The sequence below is a fragment of the Periplaneta americana genome, chromosome 14 (genome assembly GCF_040183065.1).
Source record: "Periplaneta americana isolate PAMFEO1 chromosome 14, P.americana_PAMFEO1_priV1, whole genome shotgun sequence".
Taxonomy (NCBI): Eukaryota; Metazoa; Arthropoda; class Insecta; order Blattodea; family Blattidae; genus Periplaneta; species Periplaneta americana.
The window spans coordinates 159289624-159311634 of record NC_091130.1 but is presented as its reverse complement, the minus strand read 5'-3'; the positions used below and the strand labels follow the sequence as shown (position 1 = coordinate 159311634).

General features: G+C 36.6%; 1 protein-coding gene across 7 annotated transcripts in view; it reads left to right on the top strand.

Moving 5' to 3' along the window:
- frc (fringe connection) overlaps positions 1–22011 on the top strand; it is a 267265-nt gene that overhangs the window by 231493 nt on the left and 13761 nt on the right. For 4 of the 7 annotated variants that reach the window (XM_069846482.1, XM_069846483.1, XM_069846484.1 and 1 more), the window contains 3 exons: positions 11291–11359; positions 14693–15045; positions 19922–20051. In XM_069846482.1, the coding sequence (XP_069702583.1) occupies positions 11291–11359; positions 14693–15045; positions 19922–20051 (552 nt within the window). The remainder of the gene's footprint in view (positions 1–11290; positions 11360–14692; positions 15046–19921; positions 20052–22011) is intronic. The other 3 variants (XM_069846480.1, XM_069846486.1, XM_069846485.1) reach the window with 2 other exon arrangements.

Genomic DNA, 22011 nt, shown 5'->3' with positions numbered 1-22011 from the left:
ATCTGAGTGAATATGTAAAAGAGTTACTACTAAGATTTATTTAAAATCATCCATCCTCAAGAGAGGTTGACCACTGGGATCCAGAATTATAAACAGCAAAAAATAAAGAGAAATGAAACAAGTAAAATAATTATTCAATTTGTACATTAAAACAAAAATTTATGTGTTAACATATAAGTGATAGTGTAGAATTTGAAGAGAGGCCTTCAGAATTTCCATCACTATCTTCTGAATCTCATAAAAGGGAATTTTAAAAGATTTAAGCATATCACATGTAACTTTTGGTAAACAACCCCTTGCTCCAAATAGTAAGCCTGTAATATCCCAGTTGTAAAGCGAAATGCCATATTATGGAAGGCAAGGTACATATTTAGCTCGCTTGTCATCATTTATCTGCAGTGCCTGATTCATGTCTCGCTCAAAGCATATCGTAGGGTCTAAGACCATCGCTTTCTGGGTTTTTCTATTGATGGCAATTATATCCACCCTTCTATGAGAATCATCTTCAGACATACAATGAATCTCCTCATGTACTTCCCATCTTCTGTTTCTTAGCAGGTTGCAATTGCTGTATGGATACAATTGTGACTATTGTTACGCAGTAACTCCCCCTTCTTACAGAACCCCAGTACGTGGCTAAGTGTTCTGATAGGACCAAGGTTCCCGCGATCGTGAAATTGTATTTGTTACATGATAGAGTTAATAGAATTATTCTCTTCACTTCAATCAGTTGTTCTGTTCCCAGAGACATGACACCTGAACATAAAGGTTAAGTTGAGAACTGTAAATTACAATACTGCATAACTGTAGACCTGGAATAAAATTGCATGACACAGTACTGTATTTTCCTTTTTCGGTCTTATCTACTGTAGTTCAAAATTGCAAAGAATTTACTGTAATATACTGTATTTAGAAATAAACTACAGTAATACATTTCATTTAAAGCGTGAAGGGATAAATAATGCATATTATAAATTTACTGTTAGATTGGGGGAGCCTCCCTTCCAATAAAGGACACCTTCCAGATGCAGACAGATTGTTACGTCCCTTCAATGTCCGTAAATGAGAGGTTTCACTGTAATAGCAAATTCTGGGTAACTTTCAATGCTGGAGCCTGGACTCATTTCGTTGGCATTATACCTTCATTTCACTCAAATGCTAAATAACCGATGCAGTTGATAAATCAATTAAAAATATACGAATACTTTATTGAGAGAGGCCTGATCTTAGAAACTTATTTTCTGAGATTCAGTGGCGATCTTGAAGAATCATCTATTTGGTCTACAAGAATCTTTTAACTCTGTAGGAATTGACTGAAATCTCATTCATGTTGAAGTTCATTGAGGCCTATATGTTTAATATTACATTGACTACGTTGACCATTTGGAGAATATTGATTGGGTTGAAAATTTCCAGCGATCTTACAGTCAGTATGGTTTAATTATTTCCTTGTACAGTGAGTTGCAGTGAATGTTCCCGGTGTTTCTGTCAGCCAGTCAGTAGCTGATTAACCCCACTCTTGCTGCTGCCTTCCTGCATCCTAGATTAAAATTTATGTACTATGTTATTTTAGTAACATTTGGTGTTCACCCTTGTTACAGCAGCTGCTGCAAGTGTTGCCATCTGGTGTGATATGTCATTCACAGACGGGAACCTGTTTCATTAAACCTATTCACTAAATACTAGTGGAAACACTAGTAATGCCCCACTTCGATTATTGTGATTTTCTACTGACTGACCTCAATGTCAACCAGTCGCAAAAATTACAACTTGTTCATAATTCTTGTGTTCACTTCGTCTGCGATGTCTGTCGCGCTGACCACATTACCCCATCCTTCCAAACTCTAAACTGGCTACGGCTTAACGAACGTAGAAATTTTCATTCTCTTGTTCTCCTTTTCCAAGTCCTTCACACCTCTAAACCTACCTATCTTGCCTCCCGTTTCAGTTACCTGTCATCATATCATAATCTCTTCACACGCACGCAAAATAGCCGCATACTAGCCTTACCAACACATAAGACATCATCGTATTCATCATCATACACAATCTCCCTCTCGCGCTTGTGGAATACCCTACCCAGTGACATCAGAGACTGACGGAATTTAGTAGCGTTCAAAAGCAAGCTTATTAAGCATTTTCTTTCTGCGTAGAGTAGGTTTAATTTTTACTTAATCAATAAAAGAAATGCTTCTCTCTTCTTAACTTTTACAATAAACTGTCTAGCTTTCATTAATCAGTTAATCTTTTAGTACTTTGATTTTTATTGTATTTGTAAATTTAATATTAATTGTAATTGTATTCTTAATATTGTGGTTGTAATCCCCTGGTAAAGGGGAAGAGAAGGCCTGCTGGCCTTATGTCTACCAGGTTAAATAAATAAATAAAATAAATATAGTAGGCCTCTTGTGTTTTTACAAGGGACTGGGTGGTCAGAAAATTTACACCTAAATTTTTCCCTTGTTCTGCCACACAATTTCTTTTCCTGTATGTACATTTTAAAAATGAACATTCCTGTTCTGTGGCTAACCATTAAAGATGCCAGTTTGATTATTTTCACACGTTTGGCTGGTGATTCCCTTATTTCATCACTCCTGCCTGATAGTTATGTTATCCTTCAGGCATCAGTTATTTTTGCTTGAGTGCCAAGAGAGATGGGATGAGGAAGCTACATGGTTGATGTATCCCTATCCCCATCCCCGGAAATAGCTGTGTCAATCTGTAGTTACGTATTCAGTGTGTGGACATGTACACAGTTTGAAAATGTACTTACAGAAAAAGAAATCATATGGCAGAGCAAGGAAAATTTTATATTACGGTATATGTACACCTTTACATACAAAAAATTTTGTTTTGCATAATTTTGCTCTGTAAAATTGTTATACAATTCAGAATGGTACCAGAAAGAGAATGAAGTGAACAAATCCCTTGAAATTACGTCCAAATTGTTCATAAAAATTATTTTCTTTATAATTTTGACATCAACTTGAAACATGATAGCTGATGCAGTTTTTAAGATAGAGCCACATTTATTCACTGTTTTATAGCTAAAACTATTCTTTAGTACCTGACATAGAGCTATTTTTTATTTTCATTTACATTAATTAAATATGACCATATATGTAACTTATACTAATATTTTATGTTGCATATATCATGTAAAAAATCCATAGATAATAACTACATTAATGTTATTTTACTCATTGTCAGGCACTGGGGGACATTTCAAGCTTCAAAATGACACCAATATCTTCTTGGTATCACCATATTTGACTGAGATATCATGTTTAAAAGAATTAAATATTCTAAAATTACTATTTACAGGAAATGAACCACAAACTTTCAGAGCCTAGAAGACTCCATCATCATATGTCACCCCTTAAGCAGCTTCATGTCGGTCCAGTTTCAGCTTCTTTCTGCCTCTCAAATACCTCCTCGTTTTAACTTCAGGTGTTGAATGTTTTTTGGCATTTTTGTTCTTATTTTCCATTGATGCAACAAATCCTGCGATGGTGTTTGTCCCAGGGTTTATGCTCATCCTCCTCAGAATTTTAATTTCTCCTTTTGGACTCTTATTAAAATGACGTACATCACTGACACACAAATTTACAGTTTTATGACTAACAGTAAAAGATTATAAATTACTTCATTATGTAAAAACGTGTTTTCAATCTAATGATCATGCCCTGATATCTATGCATTTATTTTGGGACTAGAAAGAAGTTTATTTTACAAGCAATGCTGGACGAGGGGATTGGCTACTAAGAGGTTCACTCCAAAAGTAATCCACAATATTTATTTAAAAATTACATTTTTATCCTACAGCTTTGCTATTTTCATAGAATGTAGATACATCCTTCAGGAACAATACGTCACTTTTCCACATAATCCCTGCACCTCTCAACTGCCTTACGCCATCTTGGAATGAGGGCCTGTATACCTGCACGATAAAAGTCTGAACCAACACGTCTGAGCTACTCTCTGGCACCACTCGCGGGAACGACTTAAATTAAATCTGAATACAAGGGGGAAGGATGTATCTATGACCGCCATAAATTGCAAAGGTTTAGTATAAAAAATAAATTTAAAAAAATGTTGTGCATTACTTTTGGAGTGATCTTCGTAAAAGTGACTGTGGCTGATGCAGAATTTTGGAAAATGGGACTTATCTGAAAAACCATAAGGCATAAATCGAAAATTATTATATCGAATTAAAAGGGAGACAATTCTCTATTAAAATAGTTGTGTTTTGAAAATTCTAATTTTTCATAATTTTTTTTTGCGTTTTGTGGGTGTACATATACCTTAAATTACAGCATCAAAATGACAATAGAAGAAAAAGCATTGATTCAATATGAAAAACTTATCAGATTACCAGGTAACAATTGGCATTCATACAGTCCTCTTTGTAGATTGAAAACTCAAAGTTTCATATCCATTGTTCAAGAATTAAAACAGAAAATCAATATCCCGAATTTAAAAGAAAACTTACAAATTAAAGCAAACCCTTTAACTCTATTAAATATAGAATATAATCTAAATTTAACAGAAGAAATACTGAAATCAGAAGTAAACACTGAAATGCTGAAACAATTGTCTTTAGAGACAATTAATATTAGGTACCCTCCACAAAACTGGCTTCATTTATACACCGACGGATCCTTGATCTCCAGGGAACAAGGTGCCGGTGCAGGTGTTACGTGCTGTCTCTTCTCACTTTATAGATCTCTTGGATATGGAGCAACAAGTTTTGATGGTGAAATCATTGCAGTAAGTGAATGTCTCAGGAATCTTCTATGCCATATCAATAAATTTAGGAATGCAGTTATATTGTCGGACTCCAAAGCAGCTATTCTATCAATCGTCTCTAAACACACACCTTCATCTCAAACAGCAGAAATAACTAAAATGCTCTCTCAATTAATATCACTCAATAAAAGAGTTGTGTTCCAATGGATACCATCCCATTGTGGAATCCTGGGAAACGAGAATGCGGATGCTTTAGCAAAGAAGGGCAGCACTGCTACTTACAGACCTGTTACTAAATCTACGTATTACTCTGTGAAAAGATTTATTAAATCTACATACTTAGACTTCAACAAACAAAATTTGATAACTCAATCCCAAGGGAAAAAATGGAACTCTCTGCATCATAATCCACAATTAATTCCCGATTTACCACGAAAATCGTCTGTAGCTGCATTTAGATTGGCAACAGGCCATGATTGTTTGGCCAAACACCTGCATAGAATTGGAATATATCAGTCCCCTAACTGCCCATTGTGCAACTCAAACCAAGAAATGGATTCGGAACACCTCAAAATCTGTGTTTCAGTGGCTAGTCATGATAATATCTTTGAAAAATATTGGAGTGCAAGAAGTCAAACGACTTTATTGTCAAATGCCTGGCATTAGAAAACAACAACATATACCTTGAATTATCTGGCTACCCAGTTCTGTGTAGAAAAACAATACTACATTTAGTGAGCAGGTTCTGTGAGTGATGTAAGTGAATCATACACTCCCAGCAGCTACTGTGACTACCAAATTTTATTAATGTAACACAGTACATAAGTTTTAATGTGTGGAGCAGTGGAAACCAGCCGCTAGTCGGTCGACTGAAACACTGGGAACGTTCTTTGTTCTTTGGGACATACTTTATTTTATAAATGTTACAAGTCATTTCGTGCATGGGCATATTATCCTTCAAAACCTGTTCACCATTGATAAGGTGTTTGAGATATACAACAAGGCTTCGCTTATCACACTTAACAGATAATTTTGTTCAGTATTTTTTACAGACTAGTGTTGTTAAGTTGTTAATAGTATTAAAGAGATTTCTAATTGATCCTTTTATATTCAGTGGAGAATAAAAAACAGCAGATTAGTAATTTCCAACTTTTTTCCTTTATGCTACTATGTCTAATCCAGACTATTGGCCATTAAATTAAAGAAGTTCGTCGTGCACCTGTATGAATTCACGTACACATCTTCTAATAGTTTGTTGTTGTGGTAGTTGAGTTGACGCTGTTGGTAGATCAACAACAGTTTGCACTCATTGTTGAGTGAAGACGAGATTTTTCCAGAACATCAGAAAAAAATGGACTGTCCGCAGAATGTCTGTTAACCCTACTTTAAATCCAAAACTTTTGTCATTGGTCAACTCAGTATGGTAGAGGGGCAGAGAAGGCCTGACGGCCTTATCTCTACCAGGTTAAATAAATAAATCTAATCTAATCTAATCTAATCTAATCTATGGTTGTTAATTACAGCACACTATTGCACTGTTTTTGAAAACATTAAACTGAATTGTGGGTATTATAGTCGCGACTCTGTTATTCCCAGCGTGACTCCTCCTCTTTGCTTACGTCTTAGGAAGTGAAGACACTATAAGGTCTAGGTAGGTAGTATCGTTCGCCATTTTTGTTCTTTCATTGCGCAGCTAACATACAAGGAATCTATTTGCCACATCGTTAAACATTATCATGCCGTAGCTCCTATGATAATAAATCACACACACTGTAATTCAGCAAATAATTGAGTGCCAAATAACATGCTTTCTGCGAACGCCAACGAAAGAGCCAAAATGGCGGGCGATTATATTAAGTATTTATCGAGCCTTAAGAAATGAATAACGTTTTCACCAATGAATCACAAGACACACACGTTTAAATGTAGCTGACCTGTAACGCAATTGGCTGCCGGAAATTAGAGCGACGGGACTTTAGTATCATAACTGTATGGTCTGTGTCATGTCTTGGACTAGCATTACTGAATGAGCACTGGTTCGAGTCTTGTCTTCATGGAGGGGATGAAATGAAATTAATTCATGAACTTTCGGTTCGTGTAAGGACCAGTGCCCATGTGCTGTCATGATGATTTTAGGAGTAAGTATAAGATTTCGCAAGCCAGCAATAAATCAATCCTCATTCCAGCTATACAGATCTTCACTGAAAACTTACCACTTAATAACTATTGGAAGACATTATAAAACCACAAAAAACCTTAAAAACCAAGAAGGATTTATCCAAAAATTCCATTCTATACAGGTGAAATTTAACTTAAAAACAACTAGAGAGTTTGAAAACTTACCTCTTCCAACATGTCTGATATCTCAAATTGTAATTAATGTTAAGAGCAGTCAATTGAAACAATTACAACCAACAATCTCGACCAGTTATATTTAACAACTATTAACTTTGGAAAACATTCATACTTGGTGCCCAGAACAAGATGGCTGCATAGTGTATACAGATGGATCACCTGTAGGTAAAACTGGAAATACTGCTGCAGGAATTCCAAAATTTTCAGCTTTTTAAGGCTAGGTATTGTTCAATATTAGCACTTTTCGATGAAATAAATCTTATTTTTTTGTTCTTTGATAAAGTTAACTTCAGTAGAGCAGAGGAGGCAAGACCTGTCCTATGACCTTATCTCTCCACTGTGAGTATATCACCAGTGGGTATGGAGGGGGAAAATAAAGGTTTAGTCTGAATTGTCGGTAGATTCATCGAATATTAACAACCTTTGTTTCTGATCTCTCATCCTTTCCCCTCTTCAGTACATCACATGCTCTCTCGATCTATATTCAACAATAAAATGTCAGCTGAAGAACTGCAGTACATTGGTGTTGAAATTATTGCGCCAATGAATGATTTGCCCTTTAAAAAGAATGCGAAATATGCAGGAATCAAAGTACTTCGTGTGTGTTAATTTCCTTTTTCAGACCACGCACAACTTCCTTAATGACAGTCATCAAACAGTGCATACAGGCAGTGAATTGCTGAAATTGCTTTCTGACCAAAATTATAAGCTGATGTTTCAATGTTCGTAGCACCAACATTATTTTACATCATTGTATATGGCTGATAAGGCTAACGCAGGAATGCAACATATAAGTTACACGCAATTAAAATTGAATCGGTCATTTGTAAAACCACGTGAGTTCACATTTTTACGAAAATGAGTTACCAATACTATAGCAAGCACTAGGGATAGACGCATCATTTCCAGTCAAAACAACATGAACTTGAACATTACTTAGCAATTTTTGTATGAATTTCTTGTTTATTTTGTAGGAAAAATATGTTATTTACTTTTGTTAACTAAATATGTTATGTTTTGTTTTATTTAACGACGCTCGCAACTGAGAGGTTATATCGTCGACGCCGGATGTGCCGGAATTTTGTCCCGCAGGAGTTCTGTCGCATTTAAGCACACCTGGCCCGGGATCGAACCCGCAACCTTGGGCATAGAAGGCCAGTGCTATACCAACTCGCCAACCAATGTGTGCACTCATAGGCCTATATTTCCACTAAACATGCGATACATTGGTTTAAAAATGAATACCCTGTGAAAGATTTTTTTGAGACGGCTATGATATTTTGAATTTAGCTAATTTGTGAATGACATGAACAATTTTGAATTTGAAATAAAAATAACAATATAAATTAATTGAAAACTGTAATAATAATAATAATAATAATAATAATAATAATAAATTTAGCTTCCCTTATGAAAAGGTTGCCAGATTTGACAAAGTGTATTACATATAATTTGGAAACACACCTAAAAGGTAAAATCTTATACATTTAAAATGGTTAGGGAATCGAATATACAAAATGTCAGAAAAATTTACACCTAAGTAGCGTTTGTGCTCATTTACAGTTAAGAAAGGAGGGGGGGAAATATCATCAGGTAGGTTAGAATGATTTGAATGCCATATACTGCGAGAAAAATAATAGTACGGATTTATTGGCATTGTATTTCACACTGCAGCAAACAATACACCACACATTATATTGGGATACAGGAGTTGTTATTTTGGATAATTGTTAAAACAACATGAGTCTAAGAATTTAAAAAGTATTTTGAGATTTATATGAAATGAGAAAATGAATATATACAATGCTTTCGTAATAAAAACAAACAATAAAGCTAACATAAAATTCATTTTTTCTATTTTTCTCAAAACTTCTTTTCTGTGACTCATGTGGTTTTACAAATGACCACTTCAATTAACAGTGTCTTAGCAAACAAAGTAACTCAACCAGCTTTTTATACAATTTGTATGGCAGTGTTTCTCGATAAAAGTGGCCGAATATTTTCATTTTTAAATATTTAACTTCTAACTTAAATACATGGGTTGTCGATAAATTATCTTTACAACTTCAACTCTAAATAACAAAATAATGGAGCGAGATATCACATTTATGTTTTTTTTTTCTGTTCCCCAAAGACTTTCTCAAAGTTTGTGTAACACCTCAATGCATCTGTGTGTGCGCCACCCTCGTACCTGTAGGATATGAAGGCGAAAATGATTTCTTGCCATGTCCATTCTCTAACTGTTGTGATGACTGCAGTAATTCTTTGTCAGTATTGAGAACTTGTGTTCAGTACACAACGCCCTTAACCTGACCCCATAAAAAGAAGTTCGAAGAGGTTATGTTGGGTGATCATGCCACTTGGTTGCAGTTGCCGTACACTGTATCAACCAGTACACAGTCAGTCTCATTACTAGGGAGCGGATTTTTATGTGCTAAAAAATTTAAATATATTTATTTTTTATGTGCTAAAAAGTACGAAAATATTTGCTAAAAATAAAAAAATATTTCTTTTAAAAATGACAGAAATACCTTACTTAGCTTGGAAAAAAAGTGTTACTAGGTACTCACCAACCACACTTGGTGCTAGTAGTTGACCGAGAATTGCAGTGAACAACAAAGGTCATCTCCAAATTCTCCATCACAAATGCATGCCGATTATCTCTGAACAACGACTTATACTGTGAAAACGATCTTTCCACATCACAGGACGTGAGACGTGCATATTTAAAGAGAGGAATGTCACAAACACAAACACCGTCAATTTCACCTACAGGCACACCCTCCAATACTTGAGCAACTTTACACATTTTTTTATATCCCCTGTTTTTCCCAAACACATTCTGGAATTTGTCCCTTAGTACTTGTACTTCTGAACCTGGTAGCGAGTCTAGTTTAATTTTCACAGCACGCACCTCCCTGTTTCAGACAACAGATTTTGGATGTTTCGAGTTTTTTTATGGTGTCTCACAAAAAGCTTAGATTTGCTAATAGGAAAGCCAAATCGTTTTTTAAACAACCATCTTTCAGTATATCTTGAAGGATATCGATTGACGAAGCCCGGTAACAGAGAATAACAAGACGTATTGCCTCACTTGATGGACATGAGCGAGAGGCGAGAGATTTGTTTAAATTTAATGTTCATACCCGAGCTCTTATCTGTTGTTTCACAAAGCATGGAATGAAATCATCTTCAGCAACAATAAACATTCCTAATTACGTGTTGCAAGATCTCTCCTCCTTGTCCATGTTAATTTATTCTCTAATAATAACACTGATATGCTGCCTAGCAGTTCTCAGAACTTGAGGCGATACTATTACGAAAATGGATCACGGATACACCACACAGCGCTTAGAAACACGAAGCAGCCAAGAATTCTTAAAAAGATGACGTACTTCTGAGTGACATAATTGATTTAGTTTTAAAATGTTTAAAAGTTCTTGTAAAAAATTATTTAAGTAAAAAAAACTCCAAGATTTATGTGTTTGTAATAGATTTCCTGAAAATATGTATTTACATAATTTTTTTGTGAAAATATGTGTTTTTATGTCAAATAAAATTGGGTTTTAAACTTGAAACTTCGTGTTCGGAATTTTTTACTTTGTCAATTGTGTTTTATCACACGCAAAAATATTATTTAATTACATAGGAATCCGCTCCTTACTCACTACCCTTCTGACCAAAATACAAAGGCATCGCCTGAGTAATGGTAGCTGGGAGGGGTGAGTGGGGTGAATTTTCGACCCTGAAATAAGTCCAAATTTTACGCATGGTTTGTGAACCTTGTCCAAGAAGGTCATTGTGAATATTTCTTCAGATAGAGTAGCTATTAACACATCTTAAAATAATATTTGGCACCAGAAAACAATTCTGAATTAAAGTTACATTAAAATGTAGGATTTTCAAAGAGAGTGAAAGCTTATAACACGTTGCAAGAAGTCTCATATTCATGTTTAAGTTATCTCTGAAGTCAATTGAATGGCAGAGGATAAAATTATAGTTTTTGCAAGAGGATGCTCTGAACTTTTGCCCACTACTGTAACAGCTCTTTGCAATTTCCATAATGTTGGGTAGAAGATGGAAGTCCTGCTTGATATTATAAGTAGTTTATTATGTATATCCTGCTCATATGAAATACTTTACCACATATTTTCCTTCCCATTGTTAATTGTTTTTTTATTTACAGTTGGTGATGGTGGCGTTGCAGCCAAGCCACACGTGGTTACACTAGCACCTCTGCACAGCCTCACCGGTGGTTAGTTACTTCAACATAAGTACAGTAGATTTAAAAATAAAACAGAATAGCTTTGAATTGACAGCAGAGTCTAAAGTAGCCTACCTGAATTCCGAACCTGTTTCTATTTCCCAATGTTGTTGTTGTTTTCTAATGCCAGGCGTTTGACAATAAAGTCATTTGACCTCTTGCACTCCAATATTTTTCGAAGATATTATCATGGTCAGCCACTGAAGCACAGATTTTGAGGTGTTCAGAATCCATTTCTTGGTTTGAGTTGCACAATGGGCAGTTAGGGGACTGATATATTCCAATTCTATGCAGGTGTTTGGCCAAACAATCATGGCCTGTTGCCAATCTAAATGCAGCTACAGACGATTTTCGTGGTAAATCGGGAATCAACTATGGATTATGATGCAGAGAGTTCCATTTTTCCCCTGAGGTTGTGTAATCAAATTTTGTTTGTTGAAGTCTAAGTATGTAGATTTAATAAATCTTTTCACAGAGTAATACATAGATTTAGTAACAGGTCTGTAAGTAGCAGTGCTGCCCTTCTTTGCTAAAGCATCCGCATTCTCGTTTCCCAGGATTCCACAATGGGATGGTATCCATTGGAATACAATTCTTTTATTGAGTATTATTAGTTGAGAGAGCATTTTAGTTATTTCTGCTGTTTGAGATGAAGGTGTGTGTTTAGAGACTATTGATAGAATAGCTGCTTTGGAGTCTGACAATATAACTGCATTCTTAAATTTATTGATGTGGCATAGAAGATTCCTGAGACTTTCACTTATTGCAATGATTTCTCCATCAAAACTTGTTGTTCCATACCCAAGAGATCTATAAAGTGAGACGAGACAGCACGTAACACCTGCACCGGCACCTTGTTCTCTGGAGATCAAGGATCCGTCGGTGTATAAATGAAGCCAGTTTTGTGGAGGGTACCTAATATTAATTGTCTCTAAAGACAATTGTTTCAGTATTTCAGTGTTTACTTTTGATTTCAGTATTTCTTCTGTTAAATTTAGATTATACTCTATATTTAATAGAGTTAAAGGGTTTGGTTTAATTTGTAAGTTTTCCCAATGTATAACTACATGTTCATATTCCCGTAGTATTATTTCTTTTTATTGCGTTGTAACATCCTGTAATGCAAAATGTATTGGAGGAAAAAAGTTTGAGCTCGTGGCTTAAACAAGCTGAAGCTGTATGTGATGACACCCAAGTTCGATCCCAAGTGGTGATGGAATTTTTCTCGTTGCCAAACTTCCAGAACGGTCCCGAGGTTCACTCAGCCTCCTATAAAATTGAGGACCGAGTCTTTCCTGGGGGTAAAAAGTGGTCAGAGCGTGGTGCCGACCACACCACCTCATTCTAGTGCCGAGGTCATGGAAAACATGGGGCTCTACCTCCATCCCCCCCAAGTGCCTTCATGGCGTGTGATGGGGATACCTTTATTATAGCTTCTCATTTCTGCCAAAATCTTTTGGCACTTCTTTCCTTCTTCTTTATCAGTGGGTGCCTTCAGATTGTTGGAGCAGTCCAGTAAGAGAGTTTCCTTTAGAGCATCTGGATGCCTTGCTGGACCTACTTGTAGGGTTCACTCCCTTAGCTTGCAGATATTGCTATTTGTGTCGTCTATCCCCCTAACTACAAACGTCAAACTACAGGAATTGGAGTCATTTAACGAAGTTGGCAGTATTATTGTATTGTATTGTATTGTATTTATTTACATTCCATGGTATTCGTACATTGCTTCACAGCTAGAATATGGAACTTACTTACTTACAAATGGCTTTTAAGGAACCCGAAGGTTCATTGCCGCCCTCACATAAGCCCGCCAGTGGTCCCTATCCTGTGCAAGATTAATCCAGTCTCTATCATCATACCCCACCTCCCTCAAATCCATTTTAATATTATCCTCCCATCTACGTCTCGGCCTCCCTAAAGGTCTTTTTACCTCTGGTCTCCCAACTAACACTCTATATGCATTTCTGGATTCGCCCATACGTGCTACATGCCCTGCCCATCTCAAACGTCTGCATTTAATGTTCCTAATTATGTCAGGTGAAGAATACAATGCGTGCAGTTCTGTGTTGTGTAACTTTCTCCATTCTCCTGTAACTTCATCCCGCTTAGCCCCAAATATTTTCCTAAGCACCTTATTCTCAAACACCCTGAACCTATGTTCCTCTCTCAGAGTGAGAGTCCAAGTTTCACAACCATACAGAAGAACCGGTAATATAACTGTTTTATAAATTCTAACTTTCAGATTTTTGGACAGCAGACTGGATGATAAAAACTTCTCAACCAGAATATGGAACAAGTCAAAAAAATCTTAATAGTATTATAAAGTCTTAATTATAGTCACAGTCTAGTTGAAATATATACAGAAGAGTTGTACAATATACAATTACATCACAAAGGTTTAGTATCAGTACTTAATACAAGACAGAAATATTCATGATACGTTGTTCAGTGTCATAAATTCAACTACAGAATAGAAGACGTGAGAAATTAAGTACCGTACTTTTTTAATTTGGCCCTAAACAGTCTTGTGTTTTGTGTTTGATTTTTTATATCCGTAGGGAGACTATTAAACATTTTTACTGCCATATAAGCTTAACGCACTTCTGTTTGATGGCATGTAGACTTGCCAATGGAGTGTGAAAGTCATTTTCCTGACGCATAGTCATTTTATCAATAACATTACCCAATATTTACAGAAAGGGCTTATTAACGTCACCAAGCATTACACTTCCCATCCCAGCTGTTTACAATAGTAACCTGATCAATCATTGTATTACTTAAAGCAATTTAACATCTGCAAATCTGCCTTTCAGGTAATAGCTCCCTGTAAAGCAGGTTTGTATAATTTCAAGGAAAAATTGTTCCGGGGCCGGAACAATTTTCCCTTGAAATTATTCAAACCTGCTTTACAGGGAGCTACTACCTGAAAGCCAGATTTGCATAATACATTCGTTACTGGAGGTACGTTAACAGAAAGCCACAATTTAAGTCACACAGTATTTGTGTGCACTCATAGTTGAGTTTTGGCGTCTTGTCAGCTCATGTGAGTCGTGTGGATATAAAGGAAAAATTGTGAGGATGTCGTGTAGAGTGTTCGCGTGCTAAGCGAAGGGTCCCGGGATCGATACCCGGCCCCGGAACAATTTTTCCTTGAAATTATTCAATTTAACATCTGTTATTTTTTCTTTTTCTGGAGGATATTGTCTTGTGTTGTTGCTTTCTTTTGCATCTTTTTGTCTTGAACAATCTTTGCATCACTTCAAGAAGCAGAGTTACAGATATCAAAGTGCCTCAGTTTTTCACAACTGATACGTGTGTCTGCAGGGCCAGCAGAACATTTAGAACCTACTACACATGTTGGCAGAAATAATATGGGCTCCACAAGTGGTGTGGACTCTGGGACCTCCATGTTCGTGCGAGTCGGGTCGGCTGCCCTGTACGGAGCGGCCAGCTTCCTCATCACGGTGGTCAACAAGACCGTGCTCACCACCTACCACTTCCCGTCATACCAAGTGCTGGGCCTAGGGCAGATGGCAGCTACAATTGTGATATTATACGTGAGCAAGCGACTGGGACTGCTCTCGTTTCCTCATCTGGATTCGTCAGTCTTCCGCAAGATCTGGCCTCTACCCTTTATCTATATCGGAAATTTGGTGTTTGGCCTCGGTGGAACAAAGGTGACGTATGCATTTTGAGTGGTATGGGCAATGTGTTATTACAGGTGTTAAAAATTGTTGGCAAGACTTTTCGAGAAGGGGGCTGAAACTAAGATCTGTGTTGGTCAAATTTATTGTAGAAATAAATAGGGCTCATGACCAAACATAGAATTTCTTTATTTATGTAATAGGTACAGATGTTGCCATAAAATGGTGAATAAAATACATGAAAGTCGATAATTCATTCATTCATTCATTTATTTTATTCCATAGATCTTACATGAGCAATGAGCTTTAAGATGTGGAACAAGTCAAAATTTTACAATATTACAATTACGATTTTTACAAATTTGTCCATCTCCAATGGATTCCAGCACACTGTGGAGTCATGGGGAATGAAACCGCAGACACACTTGCCAAGAAAGGCACAACAATAAAACAAAAGTCTAAATTTAATTTCTCATATTCCTCAATAAAATGTTTGATCACTACAAAATTTTCTCATTCATACCTACAAGAAATAGAATGAAATGCTAAAGACAAAAAATGGATTACACTACTTTCCAACCCAGATATAATCCCCCAGAGACCAAGGAAAACAGCAGTTGCAGCCTTCAGACTATTGACAAATCATGACTGTCTAGCAAGTCATCTCTACAGAATAGGTATCTCAGCTTCACCCATATGTGTCCTGTGTAACGATCCAGCAGAAATGAATGAAGACCTGTGAAGCATTAAGATCAGAAGAAACTGCAGTTCAAAAGTATTGGAAAGCACAACTGCTAATGGCTTCATTGCCAAATGCAAGACACTAGACAACAACAACAAATTTTTACAGTTTTACAATTTAGTAATTTTTCTACAATTTTTACAATTTTGTGCAATTTTTTACAATATTTTGGCGAGATGTAGTGAGATGAGGTGAGGTCCTAGGATTCGCCAAATTGTATGTAAATGAATCTCACAATATCCAGCTTTTGATGCATAACATACGAAGTAATATTCCACTTAATTTTACCGAAAATACTGTGGAAAGTGGTGATCAGTTTTATGTGGCATTTGAGATGTGCTTGGAATCCGGTGACTATGACGTAATGTTTCCCTGTATAGTTTTTTTTTTAAGTAAGTACTTAAATTTTGTGACTAAAGGACTCTTTTCAAAATAGTAATCCGTTTGTTTCCACTTACAAATACAACAAATGGCTTTTAAGGAACCCGAAGGTTCATTGCCGCCCTCACATAAGCCCGCCATCGGTCCCTATCCTGTGCAAGATTAAGCCAGTCTCTATCATCATACCCCACCTCCCTCAAATCCATTTTAATATTATCCTCCCATCTACGTCTCGGCCTCCCTAAAGGTCTTTTTCCCTCCGGTCTCCCAACTAACACTCTATATGCATTTCTAGAACCGCCCATACGTGCTACATGCCCTGCCCATCTCAAACGTCTGGATTTCAAGTTCCTAATTATGTCAGGTGAAGAATACAATGCGTGCAGTTCTGTGTTGTGTAACTTTCTCCATTCTCCTGTAACTTCATCCCGCTTAGCCCCAAATATTTTCCTAAGCACCTTATTCTCAAACACCCTTAACCTATGTTCCTCTCTCAGAGTGAGAGTCCAAGTTTCACAGCCATATAGAAGAACCGGTAATATAACTGTTTTATAAATTCTAACTTTCAGATTTTTGGACAGCAGACTGGATGATAAGAGCTTCTCGACCGAATAATAACACGCATTTCCCATATTTATTCTGCGTTTAATTTCCTCCCGAGTCACATTTATATTTGTTACTGTTGCTCCAAGATATTTGAATTTTTCCACCTCTTCGAAGGATAAATCTCCAATATTTATATTTCCATTTCGTACAATATTCCCGTCACGAGACATAATCATATACTTTGTCTTTTCGGGATTTACTTCCAAACCGATCGCTTTACTTGCTTCAAGTAAAATTTCCGTGTTTTCCCTAATCGTTTGTGTATTTTCTCCTAACATATTCACGTCATCTGCATAGACAAGAAGCTGATGTAACCCGTTCAATTCCAAACCCTGCCTGTTATCCTGAACTTTCCTAATGGCATATTCCAGAGCGAAGTTAAAAAGTAAAGGTGATAGTGCATCTCCCTGCTTTAGCCCGCAGTGAATTGGAAAAGGATCAGATAGAAACTGACCTATACGGACTCTACTGTATGTTTCACTGAGACACATTTTAATTAATCGAACTAGTTTCTTGGGAATACCAAATTCAATAAGAATATCATATAATACTTCCCTCTTAACCGAGTCATATGCCTTTTTGAAATCTATGAATAACTGATGTACTGTACCCTTATACTCCCATTTTTTCTCCATTATCTGCCGAATACAAAAAATCTGATCAATAGTCGATCTATTACGCCGAAAACCGCACTGATGATCCCCAATAATTTCATCTACGTACGGAGTTAATCTCCTCAAAAGAATATTGGACAAAATTTTGTACGACGTCAACAAAAGTGATATTCCTCGAAAGTTACCACAGTTGGTTTTGTCCCCCTTTTTAAAAATAGGTACAATTATGGACTCCTTCCATTGTTCTGGTACAATTTCCTTTTCCCAAATAGCAAGTACAAGTTTATAAATTTCGCTATATAATGCACTTCCACCCTCTTGTATTAATTCTGCTGGAATTTGATCGATACCTGGAGACTTGTACTTTTTCAGATTTTCTATCGCAATTTCGACTTCTGAAAGCGTGGGTTCGGGTATAAATGGCTCAGCAGTTTGTATTTCAATTTCGTCCCGATCATTTCTATTTGGCCTATGTACATTTAGTAGTTGCGCAAAATAGTTTTTCCATCTGTTTAGGATTGATGGAGAGTCTGCAAGCAAGTCACCATTCTCATCCTTGATCACGTTTACCCTTGGCTGATATCCGTTCTTAAATTCCTTTATACCCTTATATAAATCTCGAATGTTTTTATTCTTACTATTTGTTTCTACCTCATTCAGTTTTTCCTTCAAGTAACCTCTCTTTTTATTCCTAAGTGTACGACTTGCTTCCCGTCTTTCATTGAAATAATTATCTCTCTTCTCCTCAACTGGATCCTGTAAGAATATCAATTTTGCCTGTTTCCTTCTTTCTACTACCATGCAACAATCTTCATCAAACCACGGTTTCTTTTTCTTAGTTTCATAATAACCTATGCTCTGCTCAGCTGCAATTTTGATACTATCTCTGATATTTTCCCACACGCTATTAACATCTAATTCTTTCTCAACTTCGTCGGAACTTTCTAAAGTGGCAAACCTATTCGAAATCTCGACCTGATAATTTTGCTTAGCTTCCTCGCCCTTTAATTTCAAAATATTGAATTTAGTAATATTAACTTGTTGCTCTACTCGCTTGGCTACTGATAATCTTTCTCTTAATTCTCCAATCACCAGATAATGGTCAGAATTACAGTCTGCACCCCTGAAAGTTCGAATATCTACTATACTAGTACGTCTCCGTTTATCTATCAAGATGTGATCTATTTGGTTGTGTGTCAATCCATCTGGAGAAGTCCAAGTATATTTATGTATATCCTTATGGGGGAATGTTGTACTTTTGACAATTAAATTTTTCGATGTGGCAAAGTTGACTAATCTAACTCCATTGTCACTACTAATTGCGTGTAGGCTCTCTTTTCCAATAGTTGGTCTAAAAATATCCTCCCGTCCTACTTTAGCGTTGAAATCCCCCAATAAAATTTTCATGTGATATCTAGGGAACTGATCAAAAGTATGTTCCAATTCCTCATAGAAGCTATCCTTTATATAGTCGTCTTTCTCTTCTGTAGGGGCGTGAGCATTTATAACTATGATGTCGCACCATCTACCCTTAAGTACTAAATATGATAACCTGTCACTGATAAATTCGACCTTTTTTACTGCTGATTTTATTCTTTTATGTACAAAGAATCCTGTTCCTAATTGGTGATTATTGTTTCCTTCCCCATAATACAACAAGTAATCTCCTATTTGTGATATGCCATTCCCATCTAACCTAACCTCTTGTACTCCCACAAAGTCTATTCTATATCTAGCTAGTTCTTTTGCTACTAATGTTACCCCTCCTGTTCTATAAAGACTAGTTACGTTCCAAGTGCCAAATCTCAAAACCTTATTCCTTTGCTGTGGTCGTGCCAGAGAATCAGTCCTATTCCGAGGCTTACTGTAGGAATTCGTAACAAGCTGTTTTTTACGGTGATGGGTTGTTAGCCCTTCGCCCAACCCCCAAGCTGGAGGACCACCCCTTATCGGCTGTCCACGACTGCTTATTCAATATATTCGCAGCTACCCTCCATATCTGGAGGCCGTCTCCTCTATCCGCAACCTGAGGACGCACCATGCCGTGGTGATAGGGACCCACCATACAAGGGTTTGTTTCCACTACACTCTATAATATTGTGTAACATAATTATGTGATTCTCCGTGTAACTTGTCATAAGTTTTTTATTTTTTTATTTTAGTAGGTTATTTTACGACGCTTTATCAACATCTTAGGTTATTTAGCGTCTGAATGATATGAAGGTGATAATGCCGGTGAAATGAGTCCGTGGTCCAGCACCGAAAGTTACCCAGCATTTGCTCATATTGGGTTGAGGGAAAACCCAGGAAAAAACCTCAACCAGATAACTTGCCCCTACCGGGAATCGAACCCGGGCCACCTGGTTTCGCGGCCAGACGCGCTGACCGTTACTCCACAGGTGTGGACTGTCATAAGTTCTGAGGTGTGTGGTCCCTTATGACGTTTCAATTCAGACCCATAATCCTTGTACAGATTCTTCCCTCAATGCTTTGTACAGCTCAACAAAGCAGTGTGGTAGGATGCTTATGCCTTAACTGGAATTTATTGAGGTCCATTATCGTGCAGGAGCTGAGTCTGCCCATGCTGACAGTGTTGAGGAGATTTTCCATCCTGATGACAATGATAGGAGAATTGTACTTCCTTGGTATCAGGCCATCTATTGCAGTGCAGGTTTCAGTCTACACAATGATTGCTGGTAAGTAGAAGTAATTCCTCTTCAATGATGATGTGCATGGGTGTGTGACTCCCGTGGAATTGTGTGTCAACATGTTTTAAAAGTAATGATTGGGGCCTGGGTCTTTATACACTAAGAACATTTCAAATAAAGCAATATGCACTTCATTCAATTCGTTATTAACTCAAGAAATTTGCAAAAATACTAAAAACTTGAAACATTCGTTTATAAATTTAATAATTTAACAAATACAACAAACGGGTATAAAGAAGGCTTCAGTTTTCTCGTTCATCCTGGTCTTTTTATTTACACATTATTTCTCCAGAAATGGTCGAAGAACTGGATTGTTTAATTTATTCCATGGAATGTTGCTGCATACTAAAGCCTTAAGGTACGGTCACACATCGCTACTTTTGCAGCGCAACTTTTGTACTGCAGCTGCAGAAGTTGCGTGTCGTGTTCACACGTAAGCCAAAAGTAGCGCGCTGAACTCTACTTTTCGTGTGCTCAACCCGAGTGCAGCAAAAGTTGCAACTGGAGGTTGCGAGTCTGTTCATGCACAAGGCGCTACTTTTGCAGCCGCAGTCATGCTGCAGGTTTCCATCTCCGTGTTGACTTCTCAATATACATTTTGTGGTTATGTTCGCATTATTAAGAAACTCATGCGAAAGCTTCCTTATCTATTATAATGTCAATTTTTGTTTACCACCTGTGCTTATCTTAATATTTGGATTTATATGAACGTTTTCGACACTCGGTGTGTGTCATCTTCAGATATGGGGCCTATGTCATTGTGTGTTGTGAAGCCCTAGCTTCTTAATATTAAAAATCATAAATAACTCCACAATAGACACTGCGGAACAATTTCACATTACAAAAGAATTTAACTCAGGAAAACCCCTTCTCAATGAACAAATAGCCAATACAAATAACCCACTTTTTAACTTGTTTAAATTATTCCCGCCGAAACAAACACACACAACAACCATACAGGTCCCACCAATACCCCCTCCACTTCCCACTCCAGATGACGTACATTAAGAAAATATTGTAATTGAGCCCGCCATTCTAGTCCCAGCCATGCACCACATAGGAACACTCCAACATCATCTAAAATAGTAAGTATTTTCCATACAACGTTTTACGCGACAGATTCCAACTTAATAAAAAACAAAGTCGTATTAATTCTATATATTAATATAATGTAAATTCTTGCAGACACGCATGGCCATATTAGACAGCGGACCCAACAGAAAATAGCTTGTATTATATACGTCTAAGTATTCAACAACAGCATCCACGATCCACAGCAGTCAACTTGAACAACATCAAAAACTCCAACATACAAAATGGAATATCAGTGAAAGTGCGTCAAAAAGACAGTTCTTACCAAGAACAGTAAAGTAACCCAATTTTAACGATACAACAGGCCAACACAGCCAACCATATATGTGAAAAAGTAATATAGTGCATACAGTGTTTTACAGTGTTTTTATAGTGTATATATTTATTTGTTTTTTATTTGTTTATAATTATGTGTTATAATGTTTTTAACATAATTTTATTGTCCTATACGGGTTTTTCAAAAGATAGAACTTAACAGAATCACAATAACCAACCACATACTGCTTATAGTAAACTAAGAAATCATGAAAGGCCATACACAAGTGAACAACCCACAACATAATTAAGAAGCTAGGGCTTCACAACACACAATGACATAGGCCCCATATCTGAAGATGACACACACCGAGTGTCGAAAACGTTAATATAAATCCAAATATTAAGATAAGCACAGGTGGTAAACAAAAATTGACATTATAATACAGTGAGCTTATCGGCATCTCCAAAATGAAACTTACTTATCTATTATTTGCTTTTCTGTCATATCTAATATTCAGAAATTGACATTATTTTTACTATAAAGCTTTTAAAAACGCCTATATACTTAAATGATAACAGTATATTCACGTAATCAATG